General features: G+C 45.2%; 1 protein-coding gene across 4 annotated transcripts in view; it reads left to right on the forward strand.

Moving 5' to 3' along the window:
- XPO6 (exportin 6) overlaps positions 1-24,616 on the forward strand; it is a 112,384-nt gene that overhangs the window by 84,500 nt on the left and 3,268 nt on the right. For 2 of the 4 annotated variants that reach the window (XM_088833088.1, XM_088833087.1), the window contains exons 14-23: positions 2,842-2,934; positions 7,992-8,136; positions 9,738-9,884; positions 10,800-10,989; positions 17,475-17,630; positions 18,590-18,704; positions 18,867-19,038; positions 20,385-20,609; positions 24,036-24,134; positions 24,276-24,506. In XM_088833088.1, coding sequence (XP_088689214.1) covers positions 2,842-2,934; positions 7,992-8,136; positions 9,738-9,884; positions 10,800-10,989; positions 17,475-17,630; positions 18,590-18,704; positions 18,867-19,038; positions 20,385-20,609; positions 24,036-24,134; positions 24,276-24,506 — 1,573 coding nt within the window. The remainder of the gene's footprint in view (positions 1-2,841; positions 2,935-7,991; positions 8,137-9,737; positions 9,885-10,799; positions 10,990-17,474; positions 17,631-18,589; positions 18,705-18,866; positions 19,039-20,384; positions 20,610-24,035; positions 24,135-24,275; positions 24,507-24,616) is intronic. The other 2 variants (XM_055409741.2, XM_055409738.2) reach the window with 1 other exon arrangement.

Genomic DNA, 24,616 nt, shown 5'->3' on the forward strand with positions numbered 1-24,616 from the left:
AAGCCACTCCAGTACTCTTGCCTAGAAAATCCCATGGACGGAGGAGCCTGGTAGGCTGCAGTCCATGGGGTCGCTACGAGTCAGACATGACTGAGCGACTTCACTTTCACTTTTCACTTTCACACATTGGAGAAGGAAATGGCAACCCACTCCAGTGTTCTTGCCTGGAGAATCCCAGGGACGGGGGAGCCTGGTGGGCTGCCGTCTATGGGGTCACATAGAGTCGGACACAACTGAAGTGACTTAGCAGCAGCAGCAGGGTCCTGAGGAGTTGAAGCTGAGCAGCGGCCAAGCCTGACTGAGGGGCGGGTCCCCGCCTTCCTTCCACTGAACTCCTGTTACTACTTCTTCCTTGAGGGTCCTTCACGGGCTTTATTGCTGCATTTGTTGAGGTCCTCCCTCTCCCTTCTCATGAACTCAGGCACCTAAAACATCATTTGCTGAAAATAAATGGGACAGAATGTTCAGGTCATTTCATGGTAACCAGCAAGTAGATTAGATCAAAACCAGGTGGGTGTGGATCCAGCCCAAAGTTGAGACGCCTGGAGCTTTCATTGGCACAGTGGCTGTGTCATTGGTACCACACTAGGGGGAGCTAGGGACCAAGCCTACTTACTTGCATGCCAGATTTTTGTTACTCTTTGCTTAAAAGCAGACATGACTGAGAATTTTAAATAAATCTGAAAAGCCAGATTAATGTTAATAAGAAAAGCAGTATACAGTAGTAGGAGATTTTAGAAAGTAATTTTGTCCATTTTCTCTCTGTATTTTGAGGGACAGGTATTATCACTTTATCTGAGTAAACTGTGGCCCAGAGAGAATGAGTGTCTTGCCTTGGACCACGCAGTTCGTGAGAGGCCACACATTGACTTTTACCAGTTTCTTGAGCCCAAATGCTGAGCTCTCTCCAGCCACAGAGCTTCTACTTCAAGCTCTTTTTCCTCTTCTTCCTACACTAGGCCTGTTTCCTCTGATAGTAGAAATACAACAGGTCTTTCCGTCTGAAGTCTATATTTTTGAATTTAAACTTAAGCCATGTATTGTATCCGTCAGTCATTTCAGCTTTATAGGGAGGTGACTGTTCAGAGATTCTGGGTTGTTATTTTATATGTCCTTATGTATATACATCTTTCTGCATTGCTTAAGTTTGAAGGCTCAGTAGTTGGCTCTTTTGTCTTCACTTAGAATAAAGTGTGAGAGAAGCCTCCTCATTATGGCTACATGATCTTAATAGCCACTGTCATCAGTAGCGTTTTACTTGTCGGTTGCATATTAGTATCAAAACTGCTAAAGGTAGAAATATTAAAAGACATTTAGAAGTTATTTTTAGTGTAGAGCAGCATTAAAGAATGCTGTTGAATGTAAGTGAAGAGTACCAAGTCACAAGCTGTATGATTTCACTTCTGTGAGGTACTTAGCCTTGTCAGAATGGTAGAGACAGAAAGTCAGTGGCTGCCAGGGGTGGAGGGGTTGTGGAGAGTTACTGTTTAATGGATACAGAGTTTCAGTTTTCTAAGATGGAAAGAGTCATGGAGATAGATGATGTGGGTAGTTGCATGTTTTGAATATATTTAACACCAGTGAACTGTGCACATATTGTATGAATGTAAAACAATTTAAACACCGGGCACTCATTGGTGTATTACTTACTGATGGTGACTTTTTTGATGCCTACTTATCACCACCTCCATACCCCGCTTCCTAGAACTTCAGATTGAGAACCCTTGACTCTTTTACTTAGTTCTTTGGCTTACTGGAAATACCTCTTTCTGACTACTCCCTAACCCTGAATAACTTGTGACTCAAGCTCGTGTTTTTTTATAACAAAATCCTGCTTTCTGCCCCTATCAGAGAGGAGTATTTTTCAGAATATGGACCACATGCATGAGAGTCCCATGGATGCTCTTCAGAGATGCACATTTCCAGACCCCCTCAGAGCTGCAGTGTGCGTCTGTGGGGCAACACCAGCAAGTTGTATTATAACTAGTTCCCCAGTTGATTCTTTGCTCAGTGAAGTTTGAGACCCTCTGCGCTGTTGGATTGAAGGAGCGAAACACACACCATCTTCCCTGGCATACCCTGCAGACCTGAGTCCAGGGTTCCTTACAGAGCAGGCACAGAGAGAACTTAGCCCAGTCTCTAGGGTGTTTTTTTTAATGTTTACTCAGAAAGGAGTGTCTCTAATGGAAGAGCAGTCTCCTATTTCCCAGTAGAGCTGGTCGTATTTAATGTTCATTTGTATGTAGTGAGCCCTTGGGCAACCAGTGGGCTCAGTAACCTGCTTCTTAAAGAACTGTGCTGAAAGTTAAAAATACCTTAATCTGTGTTAGAAACCTTTGTGTCCCCCCTTTCACAACCCCATCACAATGGTTTATCATGAACATTTCATATCTTCAGAAAGTTAAAAAAATTGTGTAGGTAATACCCATGTACCCATCACCTAGATTCTACAGTTAAACTTTGCTATATTTTCTTTATGTCTGTCTACCTGAAACATTTGCCTTTTTTCCATTTTTTAAAACTGTGGTAAAATACACATACAATAACGATTTCCATTCTAATCATGTTGGATGTATTATATTATGTTCTCTGTTGGATATTTATATTGTTTTCAAAAAGTTTGAGACTGTAGATAGTGCTTTAGTCTGTGTCTTAGTATATAAATCTTTGTGCATATCTCAGATTACATCTTTGGGATAAAATTGAAAACCTGGTCTTGATTCTTTTTTGATTGGAAAAAAGTGTGTCCTCAAGACCTTTGTTGATACCTTGTCCATTTTGTCTGCTTTTAGTCCACAAACTGAGCGTGGCCTCATTCATACAATTCTTCTTTGCCAACAGATTGGTTAAAGTCACTTTGTATGGATCTCAGATAAAATTGTACAACATTGAGACTGCTGTGCCATCAGTATTGAAGCCTGATCTCATTGATGTGTAAGTATAGTTAGATGTTTGTGTATTCTCAGAAAGACTTGTTCTCTGCCCCTAAATGGCTCTATAGATAAAAAGAGACTGTAGTGGCTGTTGTGAAAAGATGAAAAACTCTCATCTCCAAACCTCAAAAGAGAGAACGCTTGTTATATCTGGGGACTGGGGTGGCTGGAGTGAGTGGAATTCATCAGGCAGATGAAAGCTGGGAGCATAGCTTAGGAATATGGAGTAGGCATTTCAGGAGGAAAGAACAGCACATGCCAAGACACAGAAGTGGTACAGAGTCACACAGGTAGGGGTGTGGGGAGCAGCTGGTGTGGTGGGAGGCGAAGCTGGACAGGCATGTTAGGACTATTTCACTGTGAATGCCACGAATCGTGTCCTGGAGACTAGTGACTCAAACTGTAGGGTACAGAAGAATTGCTTGGGGAACGTAGGCCCCTAGAGATTCTGACTATATCAGGGTGGTACAAGGCTTGGGTATTTGCATATTAAACAAGAACCCTAAGTGATTTTGAAGCCGGGCACCCACGGCCCACACTGAGAAACATGATAGATGGTGGGAGGCCATTAGGGAAGTGACATAGTGACGGGGTAAAGGAGTGGGGACTGGAGATGGGGCCCTCTCCCAGAGGTCACTGCCTGGAAGGCTTGCTCTCGGCTGGAGAGGCATTCTGCCAGATTCAGCCTTGTGCTAGCTTTTGAAAATAGTTTTATTGGAACACAGCCCTGCCCATTCATTTACATATTACCTATGGCTGCTTTTGCACTGTAGTGGCAGAGTAGTTGAACAGTTCTGAGTGAGAGTGGATGGCCTACAAAAACATAAACATTTATATTCTGAATTTTTTTGCAGAAAAAGTCTCTGATCCCTGTTCTAGAGCATTCTGGAACTTCAAATTAGATACATAGAAAAAGAGTCTCATTTACTATGGTGGTTTAAAAAAATTTTTTTTTTTTTAATATTGCTCTCCTTTTTGAGAATTTAGAGAAAGCTTCTTCCAAGAAAGAGGCTAATTTGCTCATAAACACACCGTGCACACAATTTTGGGAAGTTTTAGTGTTCCTTCCTTCAGGTTTAAGGAGCTGTATAAATGTAAAAGATTGGTAGAAATTCTTAGACACCCCTTTCATAGGACAGACTTTGATGCCTTTCTCCTTACTTTGCCTACTTTTTGATCAATGGATTCTAAAGATAAAATACAAAATAACTGTTTTGTCACTGTGAATACCAAAATCCCAAAATTTATAGTTTCCTACTGTAAGGTATTTAGTACCTATTCTTACCTTTTTAATTTGGAAAAGCTGAAATTTATAGAAAAGGGGGTAATAGAATGAACACCCGTATACTACACTCTCAAGCTCGATTCATCAGTGGTAAGTATTTTGCCACATTTGTTGTGTGTTGTGTTTTCTGTTTTTGCTTCTCTCTGTAATCACATTTGCATGTGCATTCTCAGTTGTGTCTGACTCTTCTGCGACCCCATGGACTGTAGCCCGCCAGGCTCCTCTGTCCGTGGACTTTTTCAGGCAAGAATACTGGAGTGGGTTGCCATTTCCTCCCCCAAGGGATCTTCCCAACCCAGGGATCGAACGTGCTTCTCCTGCACTGCAGACGGATTCTTTACCACTGAGCCATCAGGGAAACCCCACACATGTGCACACACATACATGTTTTTTGTGTGAACTATTTGAAAATAAATTGCGGACAACACATCATTTCACCTTTATATCCTTCAGCATTTAACTCCTGGGAACATTATTCTGTATAACCATAATACATTATTAACACTCAAAAACTTTCATAGATGCAGTAATGTCATCTCCTGTTTTTAAGTGTATCTATATGTCTGTATATTCCAGTTTCCCTACTTGTCCCAGGAATGTCTTTTTTATGTCTATATCTATAGATGTATATATTTTAGGTCCAGGTTCTAACTAATGAATCTCATTATGTGTTTCTCTTATAGTCTAGACAGGTTAGTTCCCCAAATTGTGTGTTTGGGAAGGGTAGGGTGGGGAGAGAGACTTACTTTTTGGAGAGTCACATCTAAATTTTTTTAAGAAAAACTTAAAAATCTTGATTTGTCTAGTTTTTGTCTATTAGATCAAGGTTAAACATTTCAGCAAGTATGTTATATATGTGATGGTGTGTCCTTCTTGCATCATGTCTAGAAGCCCTTGGAGATTGGTTTGCCCTGGAATTACTGATACTAAATTTGATTTTTAAATAGTGTTTGCCTGTATCCTTGCTTTTCCAGTGAAAGGTCCTAGAAGCAATGATACCACAGAAGCAGTGCTCCCTTTAGTATTCAGGCTTTTGGTTTCTGAGATACATTCTCGACCAAAAGGAATCAGGGCTCCTTGGAGAAATGCTGCAAGTCTGGGGCAGGCTGACCCTGGAGAATCTTGTTGAGCTAATTGGGAAGTGTGGGAATGTATGAAAAGGACACGGGGACCAGCTAGAGAGGGTTCTTCCTGGTTAGGTTGACAATGTGACCATCGAGAAAGAATAAGAATGATAAGGAGTTATAATATATTGAATATACAGCATCCATATGATTAGAAAAGAAGATCGGGGAGAGAGACTTCTTTTTACAGAAGGATATAGCTAATGAAAAGAAAAAGAATTAGAAAAATCCCTCATTTGCAACCACCAAGTTTTAAGAATGATTTAGGCATGGATTCTCAATGGGTATTTGTTGTGGAGGATGTTACTTATTTATGGAGTCTCAAAGTATCACCCCACCCAAAAAATTACTTACTAATATTTTCAGAAAAGGGAGAAATTACCCATTTATGTTTATTAGAAGGTCCGGTGTTTTGTAAGCTCTGGGACAGCTGCCTCACTTTTTCAAAGATTTACTCTCTTTGGTGAATTGTGAGCTTTTATAATGTAAGAGAATACACAAAAGAACTGTATTCAGTTCTTTTCTTTGTATACACAAAAGAAAAGATCTTCACGACCCAGATAATCACAATAGTGTGATCACTCACCTAGAGCCAGACATCCTGGAATGTGAAGTCAAGTGGACCTTAGAAAGCATCACTACGAACAAAGCTAGTGGAGGTGATGGAATTTCAGTTGAGCTATTTCAGATCCTAAAAGGTGATGCTGTGAAAGTGCTGCACTCACTATGCCAGCAAATTTGGAAAACTCAGCAGTGGCCACAGGATTGGAAAAGGTCAGTTTTCATTTTAATCCCTAAGAAGGGCAATGCCAAAGAATGCTTAAACTACCACACAGTTGCACTCATCTCACATGCTAGCAAAGTAATGCTCAAAATTCTCCAAGCCAGACTTCAACAGTACGTGAACCATGAACTTCCAGATGTTCAAGCTGGTTTTAGAAAAGGCAGAGGAACCAGCGATCAAATTGCCAACATCTGCTGGATCATCGAAAAAGCAAGAGAGTTCCAGAAAAACATCTATTTCTGCTTTATTGACTATGCCAAAGCCTTTGACAGTGTGGATCACAATAAACTGTGAAAAATTCTGAAAGAGGTGGGAATAGCAGACCACCTGACCTGCCTCTTGAGAAATCTGTATGCAGGTCAGGAAGCAATAGCTAGAACTGGACATGGAACAACAGACTGGTTCCAAATAGGAGAAGGAGTACGTCAAGGCTGTATATTGTCACCCTGCTTATTGAACTTATATGCAGAGTACATCATGAGAAACGCTGGGCTGGATGAAGCACAAGCTGGAATCAAGATTGCCAGGAGAAATATCAATGACCTCAGATATGCAGATGACACCACCCTTATGGCAGAAAGTGAAGAAGAACTAAAGAGCCTCTTGATGAAAGTGAAAGAGGAGAGTGAAAAAGTTGGCTTAAAGCTCAGCATTCAGAAAACTAAGATCATGGCATCTGGTCCCATCACTTCATGGCAAATAGATGGGGAAACAGTGGAAACAGTGGCTGACTTGATTCTTTTGGGGCTCCAAAATCACTGCAGATGGTGACTGCAGCCATGAAATTAAAAGACGCTTACTCCTTGGCAGGAAAGTTATGACCAACCTAGACAGCATATTAAAAAGCGGAGACATTACTTTGCCAACAAAGATCCGTCTAGTCAAGGCTATGGTTTTTCCAGTGGTCATGTATGGATGTGAGAGTTGGACTGTGAAGAAAGCTGATCGCCGAAGAATTGATGCTTTTGAACTGTGGTGTTGGAGAAGACTCTTGAGAGTCCCTAGGACTGCAAGGAGATCCAACCAGTCCATTCTAAAGGAGATCAGTCCTGGGTGTTCATTGGAAGGACTGATATTAAAGCTGAAACTCCAATCCTTTGGCCACCTGATGGGAAGAGCTGACTTATTTGTAAAGATCCTGATGCTGGGAGGGATTGGGGGCAGGAGGAGAAGGTAATGACAGAGGATGAGTTGGCTGGATGGCATCACTGACTCAATGGACATGAGTTTGAGTGAACTCCGGGAGTTGGTGATGGACAGGGAGGCCTGGCGTGCTGCAGTCCATGGGGTCACAAAGAGTTGGACACAACTGAGCGACTGAACTGATAATGTATATTTTGTTGTGTGTATGGTGCAGTACAACATTGGCAGAAACTATAGTCTTTGCTCCTTCACGCCTCAGCCAGATACCATGTATGGTGTGATGGAAGTTTAAAGCTGAGAGTCTCGTATCAAAGTTTATTTGTAAAGCTCTAATTCCTGGTAGTTTTCTATGTCCTGGTCTGTAGTTAGGGATGTAAAACTTTTACTATTTCCCAGTCTAACACACTATCACTTGAATTCTTGGATTCTGGTTTTATTATTTACCATTCTCTTACCTGACCCCGTGTGTGTCACAGAAAGATTGAATGAGATCTGATAGACGTTTGCTAACTGCCTTCTGGGTGCCAGGCAGTGGTGGCATTATTTAGATGACGGGTTTTAACTTTCGGTCCTACGGGCGCAAGGAGAAGATTTCCAGCCTGTCACGCATGTTGTAGGTTGGTAAATGTGATGGGTGGAATTCTTTCCTCCTGTGAAAGTAGGTTTAGTACTGATGTATTCTGACCTTAACCTTTAACATTGCGTCTTCTCCCTGTTCGCAGGCACGCTCAGTCCCTGGCTGCCCTGCAGGCCTACTCTCACTGGCTAGCACAGTACTGCAGCGAGGCGCATCGGCAGAATACCCAGCAGTTCGTTTCGCTCATCTCCACCACCATGGATGCAGTCACACCTCTCATCACCACCAAGGTCTTGAAACAGCGAAGGCTGCGTCTCTTCTCTAACTCCCCGTCTGTCCTCCTCTTCATGTACCCATTTATAATGCCACATAATATGAGATCCAGTTCTTACCGCCGTGACAGAACTGTGCGCCATTTCATGTTCCTTTTCAGTTCTAGTCCATATAGATTCAAATATACCTGTTCTTTCAGTTCTCTAAGTCTCCCACAAATACATGCTCATTGTCTAAAAGTAAAATACTATTCGCATGTATAGGCTAGAAAATTATGGTACTCTTTAATTCCTTCCCCCAAAACATTTTCCTTTCCAGGGTAAGCACTGTCAACCGTTTGTTGTATATCCTTCAGATTTTTTCCAGTTCTCATATACATAAGTAAACGTTTGTAGACAGCTGGAGATACATTAATATCTTCTTTTGTGTAACAATGTGCCTTGGAGACCTTTACATGTGTCAAACAAATGTAGTGTGTGAAACTGACCAATGCTATTCTGTAGTGGGGGTGTATGATAACTCTTCTTTTGATGGAAATTAGATCCTTGTATGTACATCCTTGGAGGATAGGTTCCTAAAAGTGTAATTGCTGGGTCTAAGGTTCTATCTTGTAAAATTTGATAGATTATAAGCTGTCCTCTAAGGAAACCACGAAGTTATATTACTAAAGCATATAGATACTTCTTTTCCTTTTTTCTTCTTTTTCTGGTAGTTTTACTCATACATGGCATTCTGTACCACTGGTAACAGAACAGTGTGTTGTTTTCTGTAAATTTTTGTTGTGTTTATAATTGTAATTTGTAAATGAGTTATGATAATCCTGTGAGAGGGTTGTTTCAGAATTCACCTATCTATCACTGGTCTTTTAAATTGTGTCCGTTTGTTAACAGTTCATTACAGGTAGTTTTGAAATGTGTGTACTCATGACTGTAGCTTTATCCTTTTAGGTAATTTGCTTAGAATAAATGGAATTATAGGGTTCAAAGGTTAGGGATATTTTGTGGTTTTAGGAAATTATGTAATTTTTCTAAATTATTCTACTCACCACTGGCTCTTTGGTGCGCTGTTGGACTGCAGTCTTACTAGCATCTGGTCCTGTTTTCAAAGTGTCTTCGCTTTTGCTAGATAATTTGAAAGGGATGGAATGGTACCTAAACCAGGGGTTTGATTGGCCTGCTGAAGTGAAGGAAGTAGGCAAGCCTGGTGTGATTGATGGACTGCAGAATGGGGGTTAAGAGAGATCTCAGCTTGACTAGAGTAAGAAGAGTCAGATGAACAATCCCCAGTTGTTTGAATGGTTTGCCATGTGGTTTAAAAGCTGACGGGGAGCCACTGTAGATTGATGAGCTGAGAAGTGACTGAGTTAAATGATACTAGTGGCTGAGAACTAGAAAATTAGAGACAGTGGTCTTGGCTTGAAGGCAGCAGCTATGGATGTGGCAGGGAAGAGGAAACCTTGTTACTGGGCATCATTATAGGAAAACTTCTTTGAGATAGAGTCTAGTTGATGTAATTTGTCATCAAGCCCCGTATTCAGCTCATGGCTGCCTCATCAAGTTCTTCTAATACCTGTCTCACAGGAGACGTCGTGAGCTGACATGTCTTCTTCCCTCCCCAGGTCCAAGACAAGTTGCTGCTATCTGCGTGCCACTTACTGGTCTCACTGGCCACCACTGTGCGACCTGTCTTTCTGATCAGCATCCCTGCAGTGCAGAAAGTATTCAACAGAATCACTGATGCCTCTGCCCAGCGACTTGTCGATAAGGTGAGGCCTCAGGGTTCCCCTGGGGTCCCCAGAGCCATGCGGCTTAGGCTCAGAGAGGCTGAGGAAGAAGAATGTAACCTTTCGTCGTGTACTTAGAGCTTACAGGCCCTGCCAGTGTACGTGGATTTCTTACATGTGTGACAACTGATGCAGCCCCAGTGCTCTCTTGTTAAGATCTTTATTCTCAACACAGTCAGTGCTGATTCAGACATAAAAAGTTCCTCCCGATAGGCCTGGTGGTTATGGTGCTTTGAGAGCTGGCAGTTTGGCTGGTGCTGGGAGAGTCCTCTTTGTATTCTTTGTGGTTTAAGACAGTCTGCTTTTATTGTTAAATGTTTGTTTTCTTAGGGTTGAGACACTCCAGACAAGTACGTTTTCCTAAAATCCTCTGGGAGGCTCAGGCTAGAAGTTTAAAGCAATGAAATGGGGGCGGGGTCATAGGGGAGTCAAAGCAGTTACTTAAAAGTACCTGGACTGTGAATGTGTTGCTTCTGACTTGTCCCCAAGGGCACATTGAGTGTAACAGACTCTCAACAGCAGTGTTCTGAATAGCTTCTTGGCAGAGGGTATCAGGAGCGGGCAGCCGAGGGACAGGTTAGATTCAGCATTGGTGATTTCTCCCCCTCTTAACGCTTCAAGTAACGAATTAGAGGGGAAGTGCCAGCAGTAAGAGTGATGATTGAGGCTGGCCTTCAGATGTGATGGGCCTAGATTTGGTGGTGTTTCTTCACTTTTTCTCTCCTTCCTGGATTGTTCAAGTTGGACCCAAGTTCCAGGCCCAGGTTTTAAGAAAGGAGCCCAAAGCCTGAGCTCAGCGTGTGCGGTCGGTGTCAAAGGTCATGTCAGGTGCAGCTGCTCTGCTGTCCACGTTGGTGGTAAACTTCTGCTGGATGGATACCCTCGGGTCTCTTCCAGGCTCAGGTGTTGGTGTGCCGAGCCCTCTCGAACATCCTGCTGCTGCCGTGGCCAAACCTCCCAGAGAATGAGCAGCAGTGGCCCGTGCGCTCCATGAACCATGCCAGCCTCATCTCTGCGCTGTCCCGGGATTATCGCAATCTGAAGCCCAATGCTGTCACCCCACAGAGGAAGATGCCCCTGGATGACAGTAAGTGGCCCCAGGGCGGGGGCAGCCTGGGGAGATAGGTAGAGCTGGCATCATTCTTCCTTTGTAGCAGATGGGCTTTGCATCTGGGGCTCGTGGGTGAATTCATCTGCCCACTGTCACCCAGCTGCTCAGCCGCAGAGTTGACTCAGGTAGAACTGCACTTACCTGTGGAATTCAGTGGACACATCACATGGACCTATTCTCTGAATGCAGGGTGCCCATTTCTTATTTAAAATGTCAACAATAAGAAATACATCCATTTGAAGACCCTATTTGATGATGACGTCTGTTGGTAAAAATCCTTCAGTGATGGTTGATCCATCTCAGGTACTTGTATAAGCAGTCAAAGCAGTTCACTTCTCCACACTGGGAAACAAGAAACTATCTTTTGACTGTTTTTAACCTTTCTCAAAATATAAGTGTTTTATAGGCTTTGAAAGAGCTTGGTATTTTCAAAAGTGATGGAGCTTTTCAAGTTTAGTTGTTTATATTAAAGAAGGGAGATAAAGAGAAGAGAATTCAGTTGTTCAAGGAGAAAGCATCAGAGTTCTCTGAACAATCTTCCTGACATAACAAATTTACAGAAATAGTTTGAAAATTGTCTCTTTTCATAGTGAGAAAATAATAGAACATTATTGGATGATGTCAACAAAAATGCTTTGTGACATATTAGTAATATATACTCAACATTCTTTTTAAAGTACATTACTTTTACAATTAAGAATATTAACACAAGCTCATTATACAAAAATACTAGATTGGTATACAGATGGAAAAGGGAACTCTTAAAGCTCACCATTTTTAGTATTTTGGAAAGTAACCCTTTTAACTATTTTGTCATTGTCAGCTTTGGTAATAGTCAATTATTTTACCAGCAAAAGCAAGTTTATTCAGGAATAGTCAGAGGAATTGCAATTCTCAGGTTATGAGGACTGTGGCAGACCATAGGCAAATTCAAAGAGCTAGTTAGGGGCACTTGCTTTTTTAGGGCAAAGGGAGGGGTTGAGAGGGTCTGTAATAACCAGAGTCCTTTGAAAAAAGCTGGGAGTCCAAAACACTAAGGCTTCTCATTGGTTGGGCTGTTACAGTCTCTGATTAGCTGGATTGTCTTCTTCCTGCCGAGTGAAGTGGGTAACACCTACCTGTTTGGAGTAATTGACAGTGCCTGGTGGGACATAATAGCTCCCCATGCAGGCCTGTCTTGACTCTTGTTGTCAGTTCAGTTCAGTTCAGTCGCTCAGTCGTATCCGACTCTTTGCGACCCCATGAATTGCAGCACGCCAGGCCTCCCTGTCCTTCACCAACTCCTGGAGTTTACCCAAACTCATGTCCATTGAGTCAGTGATGCCATCCAACCATCTCATCCTCTGTTGTCCCCTTCTCCTCCTACCTTCAATCTTTCCCAGCATCAGATCTTTTCAAACAAGTCAGCTCTTTGCATCAGGTGGCCAAAGTATTGGAGTTTCAGCTTCAACATCAGTCCTTCCAAAGAACACTCAGAACTGATCTCCCTTAGGATGGACTGGTTGGATCTCCTTGCAGTCCTAGGGACTCTCAAGAGTCTTCTCCAACACCACAGTTCAAAAGCATCAACTCTTCGGTGCACAGCCTTCTTTATAGTCCAACTCTCACATCCATACATGACCACTGGAAAAACCATAGCCTTGACTACACGGACCTTTGCTGGCAAAGTAATGTCTCTGCTTTTTAATATGCTGTCTAGGTTGGTCATAATTTCCTGCCAAGGAGCAAGCATCTTTTAATTTCATGGCTGCAGTCACCATCTGCAGTGATTTTGAAACCCCAAAAGAATAAATTCAGCCACTGTTTCCACTGTTTCCCCATCGATTTGCCATGAAGTGATGGGACCGGATGCCATGATCTTAGTTTTCTGAATGTTGAGCTTTAAGCCAACTTTTTCACTCTCCTCTTTCACTTTCATCAGGAGTCTCTTTAGTTCCTCTTCACTTTCTGCCATAAGGGTGGTGTCATCTGCATATCTGAGGTCATTAATATTTTTCCTGGCAATCTTGATCCCAGCTTGTGCTTCATCCAGCCCAGCGTTTCTCATGATGTACTCTGCATATAAGTTCAATAAGCAGGGTGACAATGTACAGCCTTGATGTACTCCTTTTCCAGTCTGTTGTTCCACGTCCAGTTCTAACTGTTGCTTCCTGACCTGCATACAGATTTCTCAAGAGTCAGGTCAGGTGGTCTGGTATTCCCATCTCTTGAAGAATTTTCCACAATATATTGTGATCCATAGAGTCGGAGGCTTGTCATAGTCAAAGGCTTTTGGCATACTTTTGGAATGCAAAAGTAGGAAGTCAAGAAACACCTGGAGTAAGAGGCAGATTTGGCCTTGGAGTACAGAATTAAACAGGGTAAAAGGCTAATAAAGTTTTGCCAAGAGAAGGCACTGATCATAGCAAACACTGTCTTCCAAGAACAGAAGAGAAGACTCTACACATGGACATCACCAGATGGTCAACACTGAAATCAGATTGATTATATTCTTTGCAGCCAAAGATGAAGAAGTTCTATACAGTCAGCACAAACAAGACCAGGAGCTGACTGTGGCTCAAATCATGAACTCCTTATTGCCAAATTCAGACTTAAATTGAAGAAAGTAGGGAAAACCACCAGACCATTCAAGTATGACCTGAATCAGATCCCTTATGATTATACAGTGGAAGTGAGAAGTAGATTTAAGGGATTAGATCTGATAGAATGCCTGGTGAACTATGGATGGAGGTTCGTGATATTGTACAGGAGACAGGGATCAAGTCCATCCCCAAGAAAAAGAAATGCAAAAAAGCAAAATGACTGTCTGAGGAGGCCTTAGAAATAGCTGTGAAGAGAAGAGAAGTGAAAAGCAAAGGAGAAAAGGAAAGACTCCTGTTGTAGTTAAGGTTTATTATAATTCCCCGTTGTCTTCCCTTTTCATTTGTAAATATATTTTATAGTTACATAGCTGTATAAGAATGGCTGGCTTAATAAGGGCATACGTTGTGCTAGGCTCTTGCTTTGGTGATCTTGTATCTTCATCACCTCTGTGGCTGTTCCAGCATCAACCTTCAAAGTCTGGTATTTGTCTAATCCTGGTTCTAAGTGTTTTACATTCAGTGATTCATCGAATTCTGATATCAGCTTTGAGTTAGGTGCTGTTAATTATCCTGCTTTTATCCATGAGGAAATCAAGGTATGTGAAGATTAAGTAATCTGCCCAGGGATTATATTCAGCTACTGTGGAATCATGTTTTATAAAATGTAATGGTCTTCTTTTCTCACTTTATCTTATATCAGGTAGCATAGGCTAAGTTAATACTGTGTGGTGACAGACAACCCCCAAAGCTTAGTGGCTTAATGCAGGGAAAACACTTATTTCTTGCTCATACTACATGTCCAGCTTGGGTCAGGGGTTTGTGGGGGTCGTACTTATTCTGCTCACTCAGGGACCCAGGCTGCTGATGGCTCTGTTGTGGTCTGTGCTTATCCTGGGAAGGGAGCGTGGTGAATTGTGCGGTGTTCCTAAAGCTCTCGCCTAGACACGATGCTTATCGTTTCCTCTCCCATCTCATTGACCAGAGTGAATGATTATAGGGTCAGGGTTTAACTCCAGAGGAGGATGGGAAGGGTGATGCTACCATATGAGGAAATACATGCTGAGCGTGATGAAAAACCATAGGTGACATTTGTTGAGTGTGTACCGTGTCCCAGGCACTGGGCCGAGAACTTTATGTGCGTTATTTCATCTAGCTTTCCCCTCATTCTGCAAGTGATGAATGAAGGCCTGGAAAGATTTTCCAGCTTTATACTTTGAGAAGTTTCCAAATCTACCGAATAGTTACAGGATTGAGAAAATGAGCAATTCTGTATCTGTCACCAGCACTCACCAGTTGTTGGTATTTTGCCACGCTTGTGTTCTCCCCAACCTCAGACTCACTTTTTCTTTTTAACTGAACCATTTAAAGGAAGTTGCTGACATCAACACTTTATCCCTGAATACTGTATCTTTGAGAACAAGATATTGTCTTATGGCACCAGAGCACCCAAGCTGAGGAACGTGGTTGCAGTAATGTCTTTTAACATACAGATCACATTTAAAATTTCCCTAGTTGTTATCAAAATGTCCTTTATGCTTTTTAAAAGGATTATCTTCAAGAATCTTGAGTTATATTTAGTTGTCACACCTCTGTAGTTTCTAGAAAAGAGAAATGTTTCTAGTTTTTTTGTTTTTAATGACATTGGCGTTTTTAAAGCATCCAGACCTGTTTTCTTGTGGAATGTCCCGTACTCTTGTTTCTTCTGATTGTTTCCAGCAGTTTCTGGCAGGAGTACCACCTAGGTAGTGACTTGTATTCTACTGCATTGCTTCTGTTTGTCTCATTGTTGCCGATGCTCAGTGTGGTCACCAGCTTCAGGCTGTGTCTGCCAGTCTCTCCACTGTAAAGGTAGCCTTCCCTGCTCTCCACCCCTACCCCGGGCCTGGCAGGCATACGTTGCTCTGGATCATAGAGAAAGTGGTGGTATTGGGAATCAGATTTGGGTCTGAATGGCTCCAGATCCATTGCTTATCATCACATTGTCCTTGTCTCCTCGAAAGCACTGTCTCTATGGTTTTATATCGTCGTATCCTGTGGAGTACCAGTGGACATATTTCCTACTTTTGCATATGTAGTCCATTTTCCTATTACTGCCTAATTGAATGGAACTTTTAGTCTTCCACTTGCACATCTTTGTGAATAAATCTTGGTTCTTGTAAGTTTCCTTACACAGCAGATTGTGGTCAGTCTCTTGACTCTGTTTGCTTTTCCCCCTGAGCTGACTCCCTTGTGCCTGGTTTCTCCCTGGGGTGGCATCTCCCCAGCGCAGTTTTCTGGCTCAGTGAGTGCCCGCGTGCTGGCAGTGCTGGGAGTGAGCAGCTCCTTTAGGAGCACAGGTGCCTTTCCTTCGGTTTCTGATGCCTTTAGTGGACCAGGCCTGTGGGAGCCATTGTTTTCTTTCATGCCCAGTTCCGTGAGGGAGGTGGTATCATCTCTATGTTTTCAGATGAGGAAACCCAAGATTCAGAATACACAGAGTCAGGAGCCAAAACTGGTTCCACCCACCTCTAAAGGCCAGATTCTTTCTGTTGTTTGCTTTCCTGAAGCTGCTGTGGTGCCCAGAGGCTGGTGGGCCCTGGGGGTCAGGGCCACCCAGTGTGCGCCTTGCTAGGTGGAGGCTGGTGCTCAGCCTAGCTCTGGTTCCTCTACTGGATCTCCGCCAGGGTCAAGTCTGCTCAGCCTGAGTTTGGGGGGTGCTTCTTGAGGCAGCTGATGGGAAGAGAAATCCCACTGGAGCTGGGGAATGGTGACAGCTTCCCTGGGAAGCTCCTGATACTCCGGACTCTTTGCTGGAATCACTCTGAAGCTCGTCTCTAATCCTCCCAGCAGCCTCACAGAGATGGGGGCTGTTGGCCAACCCTGGCTTGCTGATGAGGCTCCTTCCCCCATGTGGAGTGGTGTTGACCATGTGCAATTCACATCCAGGCTCCTTCGCTCTGTCCTCTGAGATCCTACGTTTGCTGGCCACCCTGCCTTTGTTTCCCCTGTGTGCTGTGTGGAGTCATCAGTGAGCTCTTACCTCAGGGGAGTGTTAAAGTATGTATTGTCAATAACATATCATACAATACGAAACATATATTACAGTATGAAACGTATATTACAGTATATACAATGCAGTGTGCGTCCATACATGCGTGCTCAGTCTCTTCAGTCATGTCCGACTCTTTGCAACTCTGTGGACTGTAGCCCGCCAGGCTCCTCTGTCCATGGGATTCTCCCGGCAAGAATCCTGGAGTGGGTTACCATGCCCTCCTCCAGGGGATCTTCTCAACCCAGGAATTGAACCTATGTCTCCTGCATCTCCTACGTTGTAGGCAGGTTCTTTGCCACTAGTGCCACCTGGAAAGCCCCATAATGCAATATGATAACAGTAATTATATATATTTTCAGCCCCAAGAGACCAAGGTTTGATCAGGCAGTTGGTTAACATGGCAGCAGCAGGTGTGCTCAGCAGGTGCTTCTGTGGGTTTTCAGGCTGGACTCAGTATCAGGAGGTGAAGGGGAGGGTTCGATCTGCATGTGTCCATTCCCACCTGTGCCGTTATGACCCTCACATCCTCACTAGTCTGTTCACCATCTTAAAGTCTCAAGTCCAAGGCACCAAACCTGAGGGACATTTCATCTTCTCTGTGGACATGTTTCATGTGATAAGAGGCAGAATAGCAGCAAAACACTGAACAGGCTGGCTGGTCTTGACAGTAAAAAGGGAACAAAAGAGAAAGAAGATATAGAGAGATCCAGACAGAGATGGAGAACTCAGTCAAGAGAGGCTTCTGTGTGACTGTCCTTCAAAGAAAGACCTTTGCAGATTTCTTCCCCTTCTTACTCTGCTTTTCTCCTCAGACAAGTCATAACCTGCCGCTCACTCTTGGTTTGCAGCCAAAGTGATCATCCACCAGACACTTAGTGTCTTAGAAGACATCGTGGAGAATATCTCTGGGGAATCCACCAAATCCCGACAGATCTGCTATCAGTCGTTGCAGGAATCTGTTCAGGTCTCCCTGGCCCTCTTTCCAGCTTTCATCCATCAGTCAGGTAGGAGCTGGCCGCGGGCCCCACTGCTGGGTGGTGCTAACAGGGCCCAGAGTCCTGCCTAGCCCTGTAGGGCAGGCTGAGTTGGTCAGCAGTGCAGACTAGAGGTGCGGGCTGAGGGCGGTGACGTCATGAGGTGCTGAGTCACTTGGGAACATATCAGTGGATGGGGCGTCATTCCAGGGCTGACATAGAACTTTTTCTGGGAGTTCCACTTATTTATTACATGGCAAGGTGGGTTTTGCTGAGATGCTAACCCTCCCTGCACTCTGTCACCATTGCTCAGAGAAGCGCTCTCTGGGTCTCTGGGTGTGCTGGCCTGGCTCTCCTGAGCAGTGACTGTGGTCCTGTCAGTCTTATGAGAGAAATGTCAGGGTTTCTCAGTCAGCATATCCTCACTAATTGCCCCCAAGTGTATGTGGCTGAAGCCAGAACATACTGTACAGATAATTTTTGAGATCTGGAAGTGCAGCCACACTAAATGTAACCAATGTTTTTGGCACTTAGTCCATCTAATGGCCCAGGGGCGTGCAGTCAAAAGTACACCATTATCCACTTTCAGCCACTTGACCCTGTACCCAGCTGCAGAGAGAAGTGGCTGAAGCCTTCAGGTGCTGAGCCAGTTCAGTAGTTGCATCCGGGAGCACAAGATGACCCAGCCACAGTGAGCGCTCTGCACAGCGCTGGATTCTGGGCAGTGAGGGTGGCTTCAAGATGACCTTCATTTCCTACCATGAGCCATTGGGTGGAGTTGTCTGTATTAGGGCTGTTTTCTCAGCATGTCCTTAATCATTTTCCACTTTCTATCATTGGCTCTGATGGATCTGGCTGAATTGTTTCCAGCAGGAAGCCTTAGAGTGAGAGAGGACAGTGCAGATTGCAGGAGGAGGTGCATCTAGCCAGGGGCTGCTCTTCTTGCTTGTGTATGTGTCTCTGACCACTCGCTTTGTCCCTTTCTTTAGATGTGACTGATGAAATGCTGAGCTTCTTCCTTACTCTGTTTCGAGGCCTTAGAGTCCAGATGGGTGTGCCTTTCACTGAGCAGATCATACAGACTTTCCTCAATATGTTTACCAGGTAACGCTGACCTGCTCGCTGTCCATGGTTTTCAGGCTTCACGGGAGAAGTGGTGGGACCTGGCTGCTAAGCATGGGCCTTTTTGCTCCCTTTCTAAACTTGTCACGTGCTGCTCCCAGAGAGCCATTGCCTTGGCTATGGTGTGCTTTCTCTTGTCTTCAGAGAACAGTTGGCTGAGAGCATCCTCCATGAAGGCAGTACTGGCTGCCGGGTAGTCGAGAAGTTCCTGAAGATCCTGCAGGTGGTGGTCCAGGAGCCCGGCCAGGTGTTCAAGCCCTTCCTCCCCAACATCATTGCCCTGTGCATGGAGCAGGTGTATCCCATCATTGCCGAGGTACGAGGGGCTGGGTTGTCTGCCATGCTGCCTGTGATTGGGGAGGGAATGAGATGTTGAGGAAAAGGTGTTGTGTTTTAAAGCAAATTTATTATTTTATTTTTCTTATAAGATAGTATTTCTGAGAATGCTACTAGCTTGGTACACTGGTTGAGTTAATTAGAACAAATCTAGTATAAGCATAGCAGGTCCATTGTCACGAGGTTGCTTGGTTGGTAAGATCAGCCTCCCATGGGAAACAGTTTATAACTTTAGGTAAATATGTGGTTTTCTCCAGCAGATATAACAAATATTATAATAACAAAATTTTATATTATTTTCCTATTAAGAACTTTCATAATCTCAAGCATACAAAACAGGTTCCTAGAACCATTCAAGGTTTTCATCATTAGAAAGCTCCTTGTCCTTCTTAGAAAACAGCCACTCAGCATGACCAAATTCAGAGTCAGTGTATTTTTACTAAAGTTTTCTGTGGTAGTTTCGTAAACAAGGGCTATCCTTTCTAACTGCCCAAGCTAAGGCGTAAGTCAGTCCAGTTGCTTTGTGTCATTAAACACATCTTGGCCCTCTGAGTGTTCCTCACATGGAAGCTGGTGCCCCCTGGTCTTGATTTCAGTCAAGGCTGGATTAAATAGATCTGGGCCTTATAATGTTGACTTATGTCAAGACATGTGGAATAATGTGACCTGTCATGATCTTCCACGACTTGGAGATTTGTGGATAAATTAGAAAATTATTGCTGAGCCTGCCTCCCTCTCCTCTTCCTCCTGCCGGTGAAAGAGGAGACAGACTCGGAGAGCAGTTAGCACCAGAAGTGGCCTCCACTGTGAGGTGCCACCTCCACCTGGAGGCCCTCTCATGCTGCTTTTTGGCTGGATGGCATCACCAACTCTGTGGACATGAGTTTGAGTGAACTCCGGGAGTTGGTGATGGACAGGGAGGCCTGGCGTGCTGTGATTCATGGGGTCGTGGAGAGTCGGACACGAGTGAGCGACTGAACTGAACTGAACTGAAGTGCTTTTTAAACTCCTTTTCTACAGAGGGCAGAACCTCTGTTAAGCCTCCTCATCTGTCTCTATCCTCAGAGGTTGCATAAGACCCAACAGGTTAGCCGGGACACTTTTTTTTTTTTTAATTCTGGCAAAGGAACATGACAGATCAGATCAACTGCTTTCTAAACGGGAAATCCATAGTCCTAATCGTTTTTCCACTTAGGAGCCTTTTTTCCTAGCTTGAAAAGCTGTGAGTGCTTCCATCAGAAAAAGGGCCCCTTGTCACTGACCCAGGCATTGTGTGTCTCAGTTCTGGCCCCATCTTGGCCTAATTGCTGCTCGTTTGAACTGCAGGCCTGTGGGTGGCTCCTGAGCCTCGGGAATGGAAGGTGCGAGGGTCTGTGTGTGTCTCCGCAGCGTCCCTCCCCTGATGTGAAGGCAGAGCTGTTTGAGCTCCTTTTCCGGACACTCCATCACAACTGGAGGTACTTCTTCAAGTCCACCGTCCTGGCCAGCGTGCAGAGGGGCATGGCTGAGGAGCAGATGGAGAACCAGCCGCAGTTCAGTGCCATCATGCAGGTAACCTGGAGAGCTGGTGAGGCTGCGTGGGATCCACGAACAGGCAGGCCCCGTTCTGGACGCCAGTGCGTCTGTTGGCCGACTGTCGCTTGCTTTGCTTCTCCGGCTCGTGGCCCCACTTCGTCTAACATGGGCAGCGCAGCGGGTGCCACAGAGTGGTGCTTTGAAGCCGCGCGGTCTTGGGTCTGAAGCTCAACTCTTGCTCTATACCTGTGATGTTAGTGAACTTCCTGGAGCCTCGGTCTCTCCGTGAAGTAGGGGTAACACTGCCTGATTCACGGCTTTGTTGTGGGTTACATGAGTGCATGCATCGTGTTCCTGGCACCGGGAATGTTGGGTCCATGTAAGTTCCCTCTGCCTTACGGTGAAGTTAACCCATGTGTAAGGCAACTGCCTGTGTCAGGTCCACCTGGGCCTCCTTACCCGTAGCACTGTGGTAGTTGATCTGCATTTTTCAAAGATAATTCTGGCTTGTGCCACGTTGATAGAAGCACTACCCTGGGAGTCTGTCTCCCTTTCCGATCAAGTGTGATGGTTGTGAGCTCTGGGGGCCGAGCACACAGAGGGTGGCCAGCTGCTCCCTGACTGCTTTCAGGCACGCTCCTTGTTGTGCACTCAGCTATACAACTTTTTTATTGTTAAGTCTCGGTCAAAGTAGAGGGTTATTTTTATTTTCTGATTTCTCAGTGCTAGTTTTTCCTAACAGAGAAGCCAGAGGGGTTTCTACTGTTCTTCACTTTCAGTTCAGTTCAGTTCAGTCGCTCAGTCGTGTCCGACTCTTTGCGAAACAGTGAATCACAGCACGCCAGGCCTCCCTGTCCATCACCAACTCCCGGAGTTCACTCAAACTTATGTCCATCGAGTCGGTGATGCCATCCAGCCATCTCATTCTCTGTCGTCCCCGTCTCCTCCCACCCCCAATCCCTCCCAGCATCAGAGTCTTTTTCCAGTGAGTCAACTCGTCGCATGAGGTGGCCAGAGTATTGGAGTTTCAGCATCAGTCCCTCCAGTGAGCACCCAGGACTGATCCCCTTTAGCACACACGTGCAGGTGACACATGGACGAGCAGTCGCTGCATGCCTGGTCTCGGCAGTTATTCTGCTGTTCTTCCATCTCCGACACCCCATGTCCTGCCTGGGTTTGGAGTATTCAGGTGCCTTCTCCCCTCCCCTCCTACCTCCTTCTTCAACTCCGTCCTTGCTTTCAAGATGCTTTTGGTAGACAGATGGCTAGTCCTCCACTCAGGACTGGTAAAAGCCACTTTGGGAAACAGCTTCACAGTTTGGCAGTTTCTTACAAAGTTAAACGTGTAGTTACTCCATGATCTAGCAATCTCACCTCTAAATTTTTTCCTAAGGTAAATGAAGGCATGTATTCCCACAGTCTGTACAGAGATGTTATAGCAGCTTTTTTCCTGTTTGCCAAAAGCTGGAAACAATCCAGATATCCATCAGGCAGTGACTAGATAGACTGTTGACACCTGCCCCTCAGCAGTGAAAAGGCACTGTTCTCATTGATGCAGCAACGCCGTGGCCTCCCAGTACATTGCACCCAGTACAAAGAAACCAGCGCCAAAGGGTTGCTTTGGGAAACACTGCTGATTCCATCTTATCATGTGACACATGTTTTGGAAAAAGCAAATCTAGAGGAACAGAGAGTGAGCAGTGGTTGCCTAGGGGTAGGGGGAGAGGAAAGCCATGAAATTAAAAGACACTTACTCCTTGGAAGGCAAGCTATGACAAATCTAGACAACGTATTAAGAGACATCACTCTGCTGACAAAGGTCCATATAGTCAAAGCCATGGTTTTTCCAGTAGTCATGTATGGACGTGAGAGTTAAACCGTAAAGAATAGGCTGAGTGCCAAAGAATTTATGCTTTCGAATTGTGGTCATGGAGAAGACTCTTGAGAGTCCTTTGGACTGCAAGGAGATCAAACCAGCCAATCCTAAAGGAAATCAGTCCTGAGTATTCATTGGAAGGACTGATGCTGAAGGTGAAGCTCCCAATACTTTGGCCACTTGATGTGAAGAGTTGACACGTTGGTAAAGACCCTGATGCTGGGAAAGATTGAAGGCAGGAGGAGAAAGGGGGCAGCAGAGGAAAGGATGGTTAGACAGCATCACTGTCGGACACGTGACTTAGTGACTGAACAGCAGCAACAGCAAGGGGGCGAGGACTGACCACAGAGGGGCGTGAGGGGACTTTCTGAGGAGAGGAAAACGTTATTGGTGATCGTGGTGGTTAGATGCCTCTGTGTGTTGCTTAGAATCACACGACGGTGAACATCAAAGGGGTGAATTTTACTCTGTTACACTTCAATAAACATGATTAAAAAATAAAACCACTGGACGTCGTGAAGGTTTCATCACGGCACAAGGATTATAAGACCCCCTTCTTATAGTTTAGAGCCCAGGGACAGAATGATGAAGCTGTCTACTGGCCTGTTGTGGGGTGTGTCCTGCCCACCGATGGGTTTGCGTTTCATTGGCCTACCTACTTCTTCTCAGTCAGACTTTTTTTTTAAATAATTCTTACTTATTTATTGTTATCTTTGGCTGTGCTGGGTCTTCATTGCTGTGTGCGGGCTTTTCTCTAGCTCTCTAGTGGCGAGCGGGGACGACTCTAGTTGTGCACAGGCTTCTTGCCATGGCTTCTTTTACTGCGGCGCACAGACTGTAGGGCGACGGGCTTCAGTAGTTGTGGTTCCCAGGCTCTAGAGTACAGGCTCAGTAGTTGTGGCCCGTGGGCTTAGTCACTCCATGGCCTATCATCAGGGATGGAACCTATGTCTCCTGCATTGGCAGGTGGATTCATTACCACTGAACCCCCAGGAAAGCCCCCTCCTCAGTCACTTCCTGTTGGAGCGGGGCTCTTTGTACTTGGAGTGGGGAGGTGGACGAGTAACAGAATTCCACAGCCCAGATCCTGCAAAGCAGTTTAAAGATGAGCTATTGCTTAACCCCAAGGCAGAGGCAGCTGGTTGTGCAGGAGCTTCAAGGATTTGTGGTTTATAAGACCTGGGATGCCACGGAGAGGGTGGCTTATGGGTGGGTGGTTGGCGTGAGCTGGGGGTGGGCAGCCTCTGGTGTCCGCTGTGATGGCTGAGGTATTTGCCTTGAGGTGTTAGCTTCTTCCTCCAAAGACCGACCCTGTGAAGGGGGTTAGAGGTTTATTACAAAAGGGTCAAGATGCAACCAAATAAGTGAGGCCCAGTGGGGAGTTCTTGAGAGCCCAGACTACACAGGAGCATTCCAAGGATCTGACCAGATGGGTCAGGAGAGCAAGGCAGTAGGTGCCCTCACCCTGCGTGGACACGGGGAGCCGCCAGCGAGTGTTGGGTCTCTGGGTGTAGGGAGGTGCCCTGGAAGGGCTGGATCTAAGGGTGTGTAAAGGTCGCTAATAAAATGGTGGTCTTACTTCCTAGGCTTTTGGACAGTCCTTTCTCCAGCCCGATATCCACCTATTTAAACAAAACCTCTTTTACTTGGAGACTCTCAACACCAAGCAGAAGCTGTACCACAAGGTGAGTGCCCCACCACTTCTCAGATAAAGGTTTTATTGTCAGGGATGTCATGGGCCCAGGCCTAGCCTCCTTGGATCAATGGCTGTGAGCCTGCTGGCCTGCCGCTCACCCCACTCTGTCTGTCTGCCTGTCTGTCTGTAGAAGATCTTCCGGAGCACCATGCTCTTCCAGTTTGTGAACGTGCTGCTGCAGGTCCTGGTGCACAGGTCCCATGACCTCCTGCAGGAGGACATCGGCATCGCCGTCTACAACATGGCCTCCGTGGACTTCGACGGCTTCTTCACGGCCTTCCTCCCAGAGTTCCTCACCAGCTGCGATGGTGTGGATGCCAACCAGAAAAACGTGCTGGGGCGCAATTTCAAGATGGATCGGGTGAGGAGAGGGAGGCCGGCTGAAGGGAGGAGGGCAGGGGTGGGCTCTCAGGCCCGGCGCCCGTTCCGAGAGGCGGAGCAGGCTGCCTCGGGCGTGCTTGGCGGCTCTGC

The sequence above is a fragment of the Moschus berezovskii genome, chromosome 27 (genome assembly GCF_049115385.1).
Source record: "Moschus berezovskii isolate FMDL1 chromosome 27, NW_MosBer_1.0, whole genome shotgun sequence".
Taxonomy (NCBI): domain Eukaryota; kingdom Metazoa; phylum Chordata; class Mammalia; order Artiodactyla; family Moschidae; genus Moschus; species Moschus berezovskii.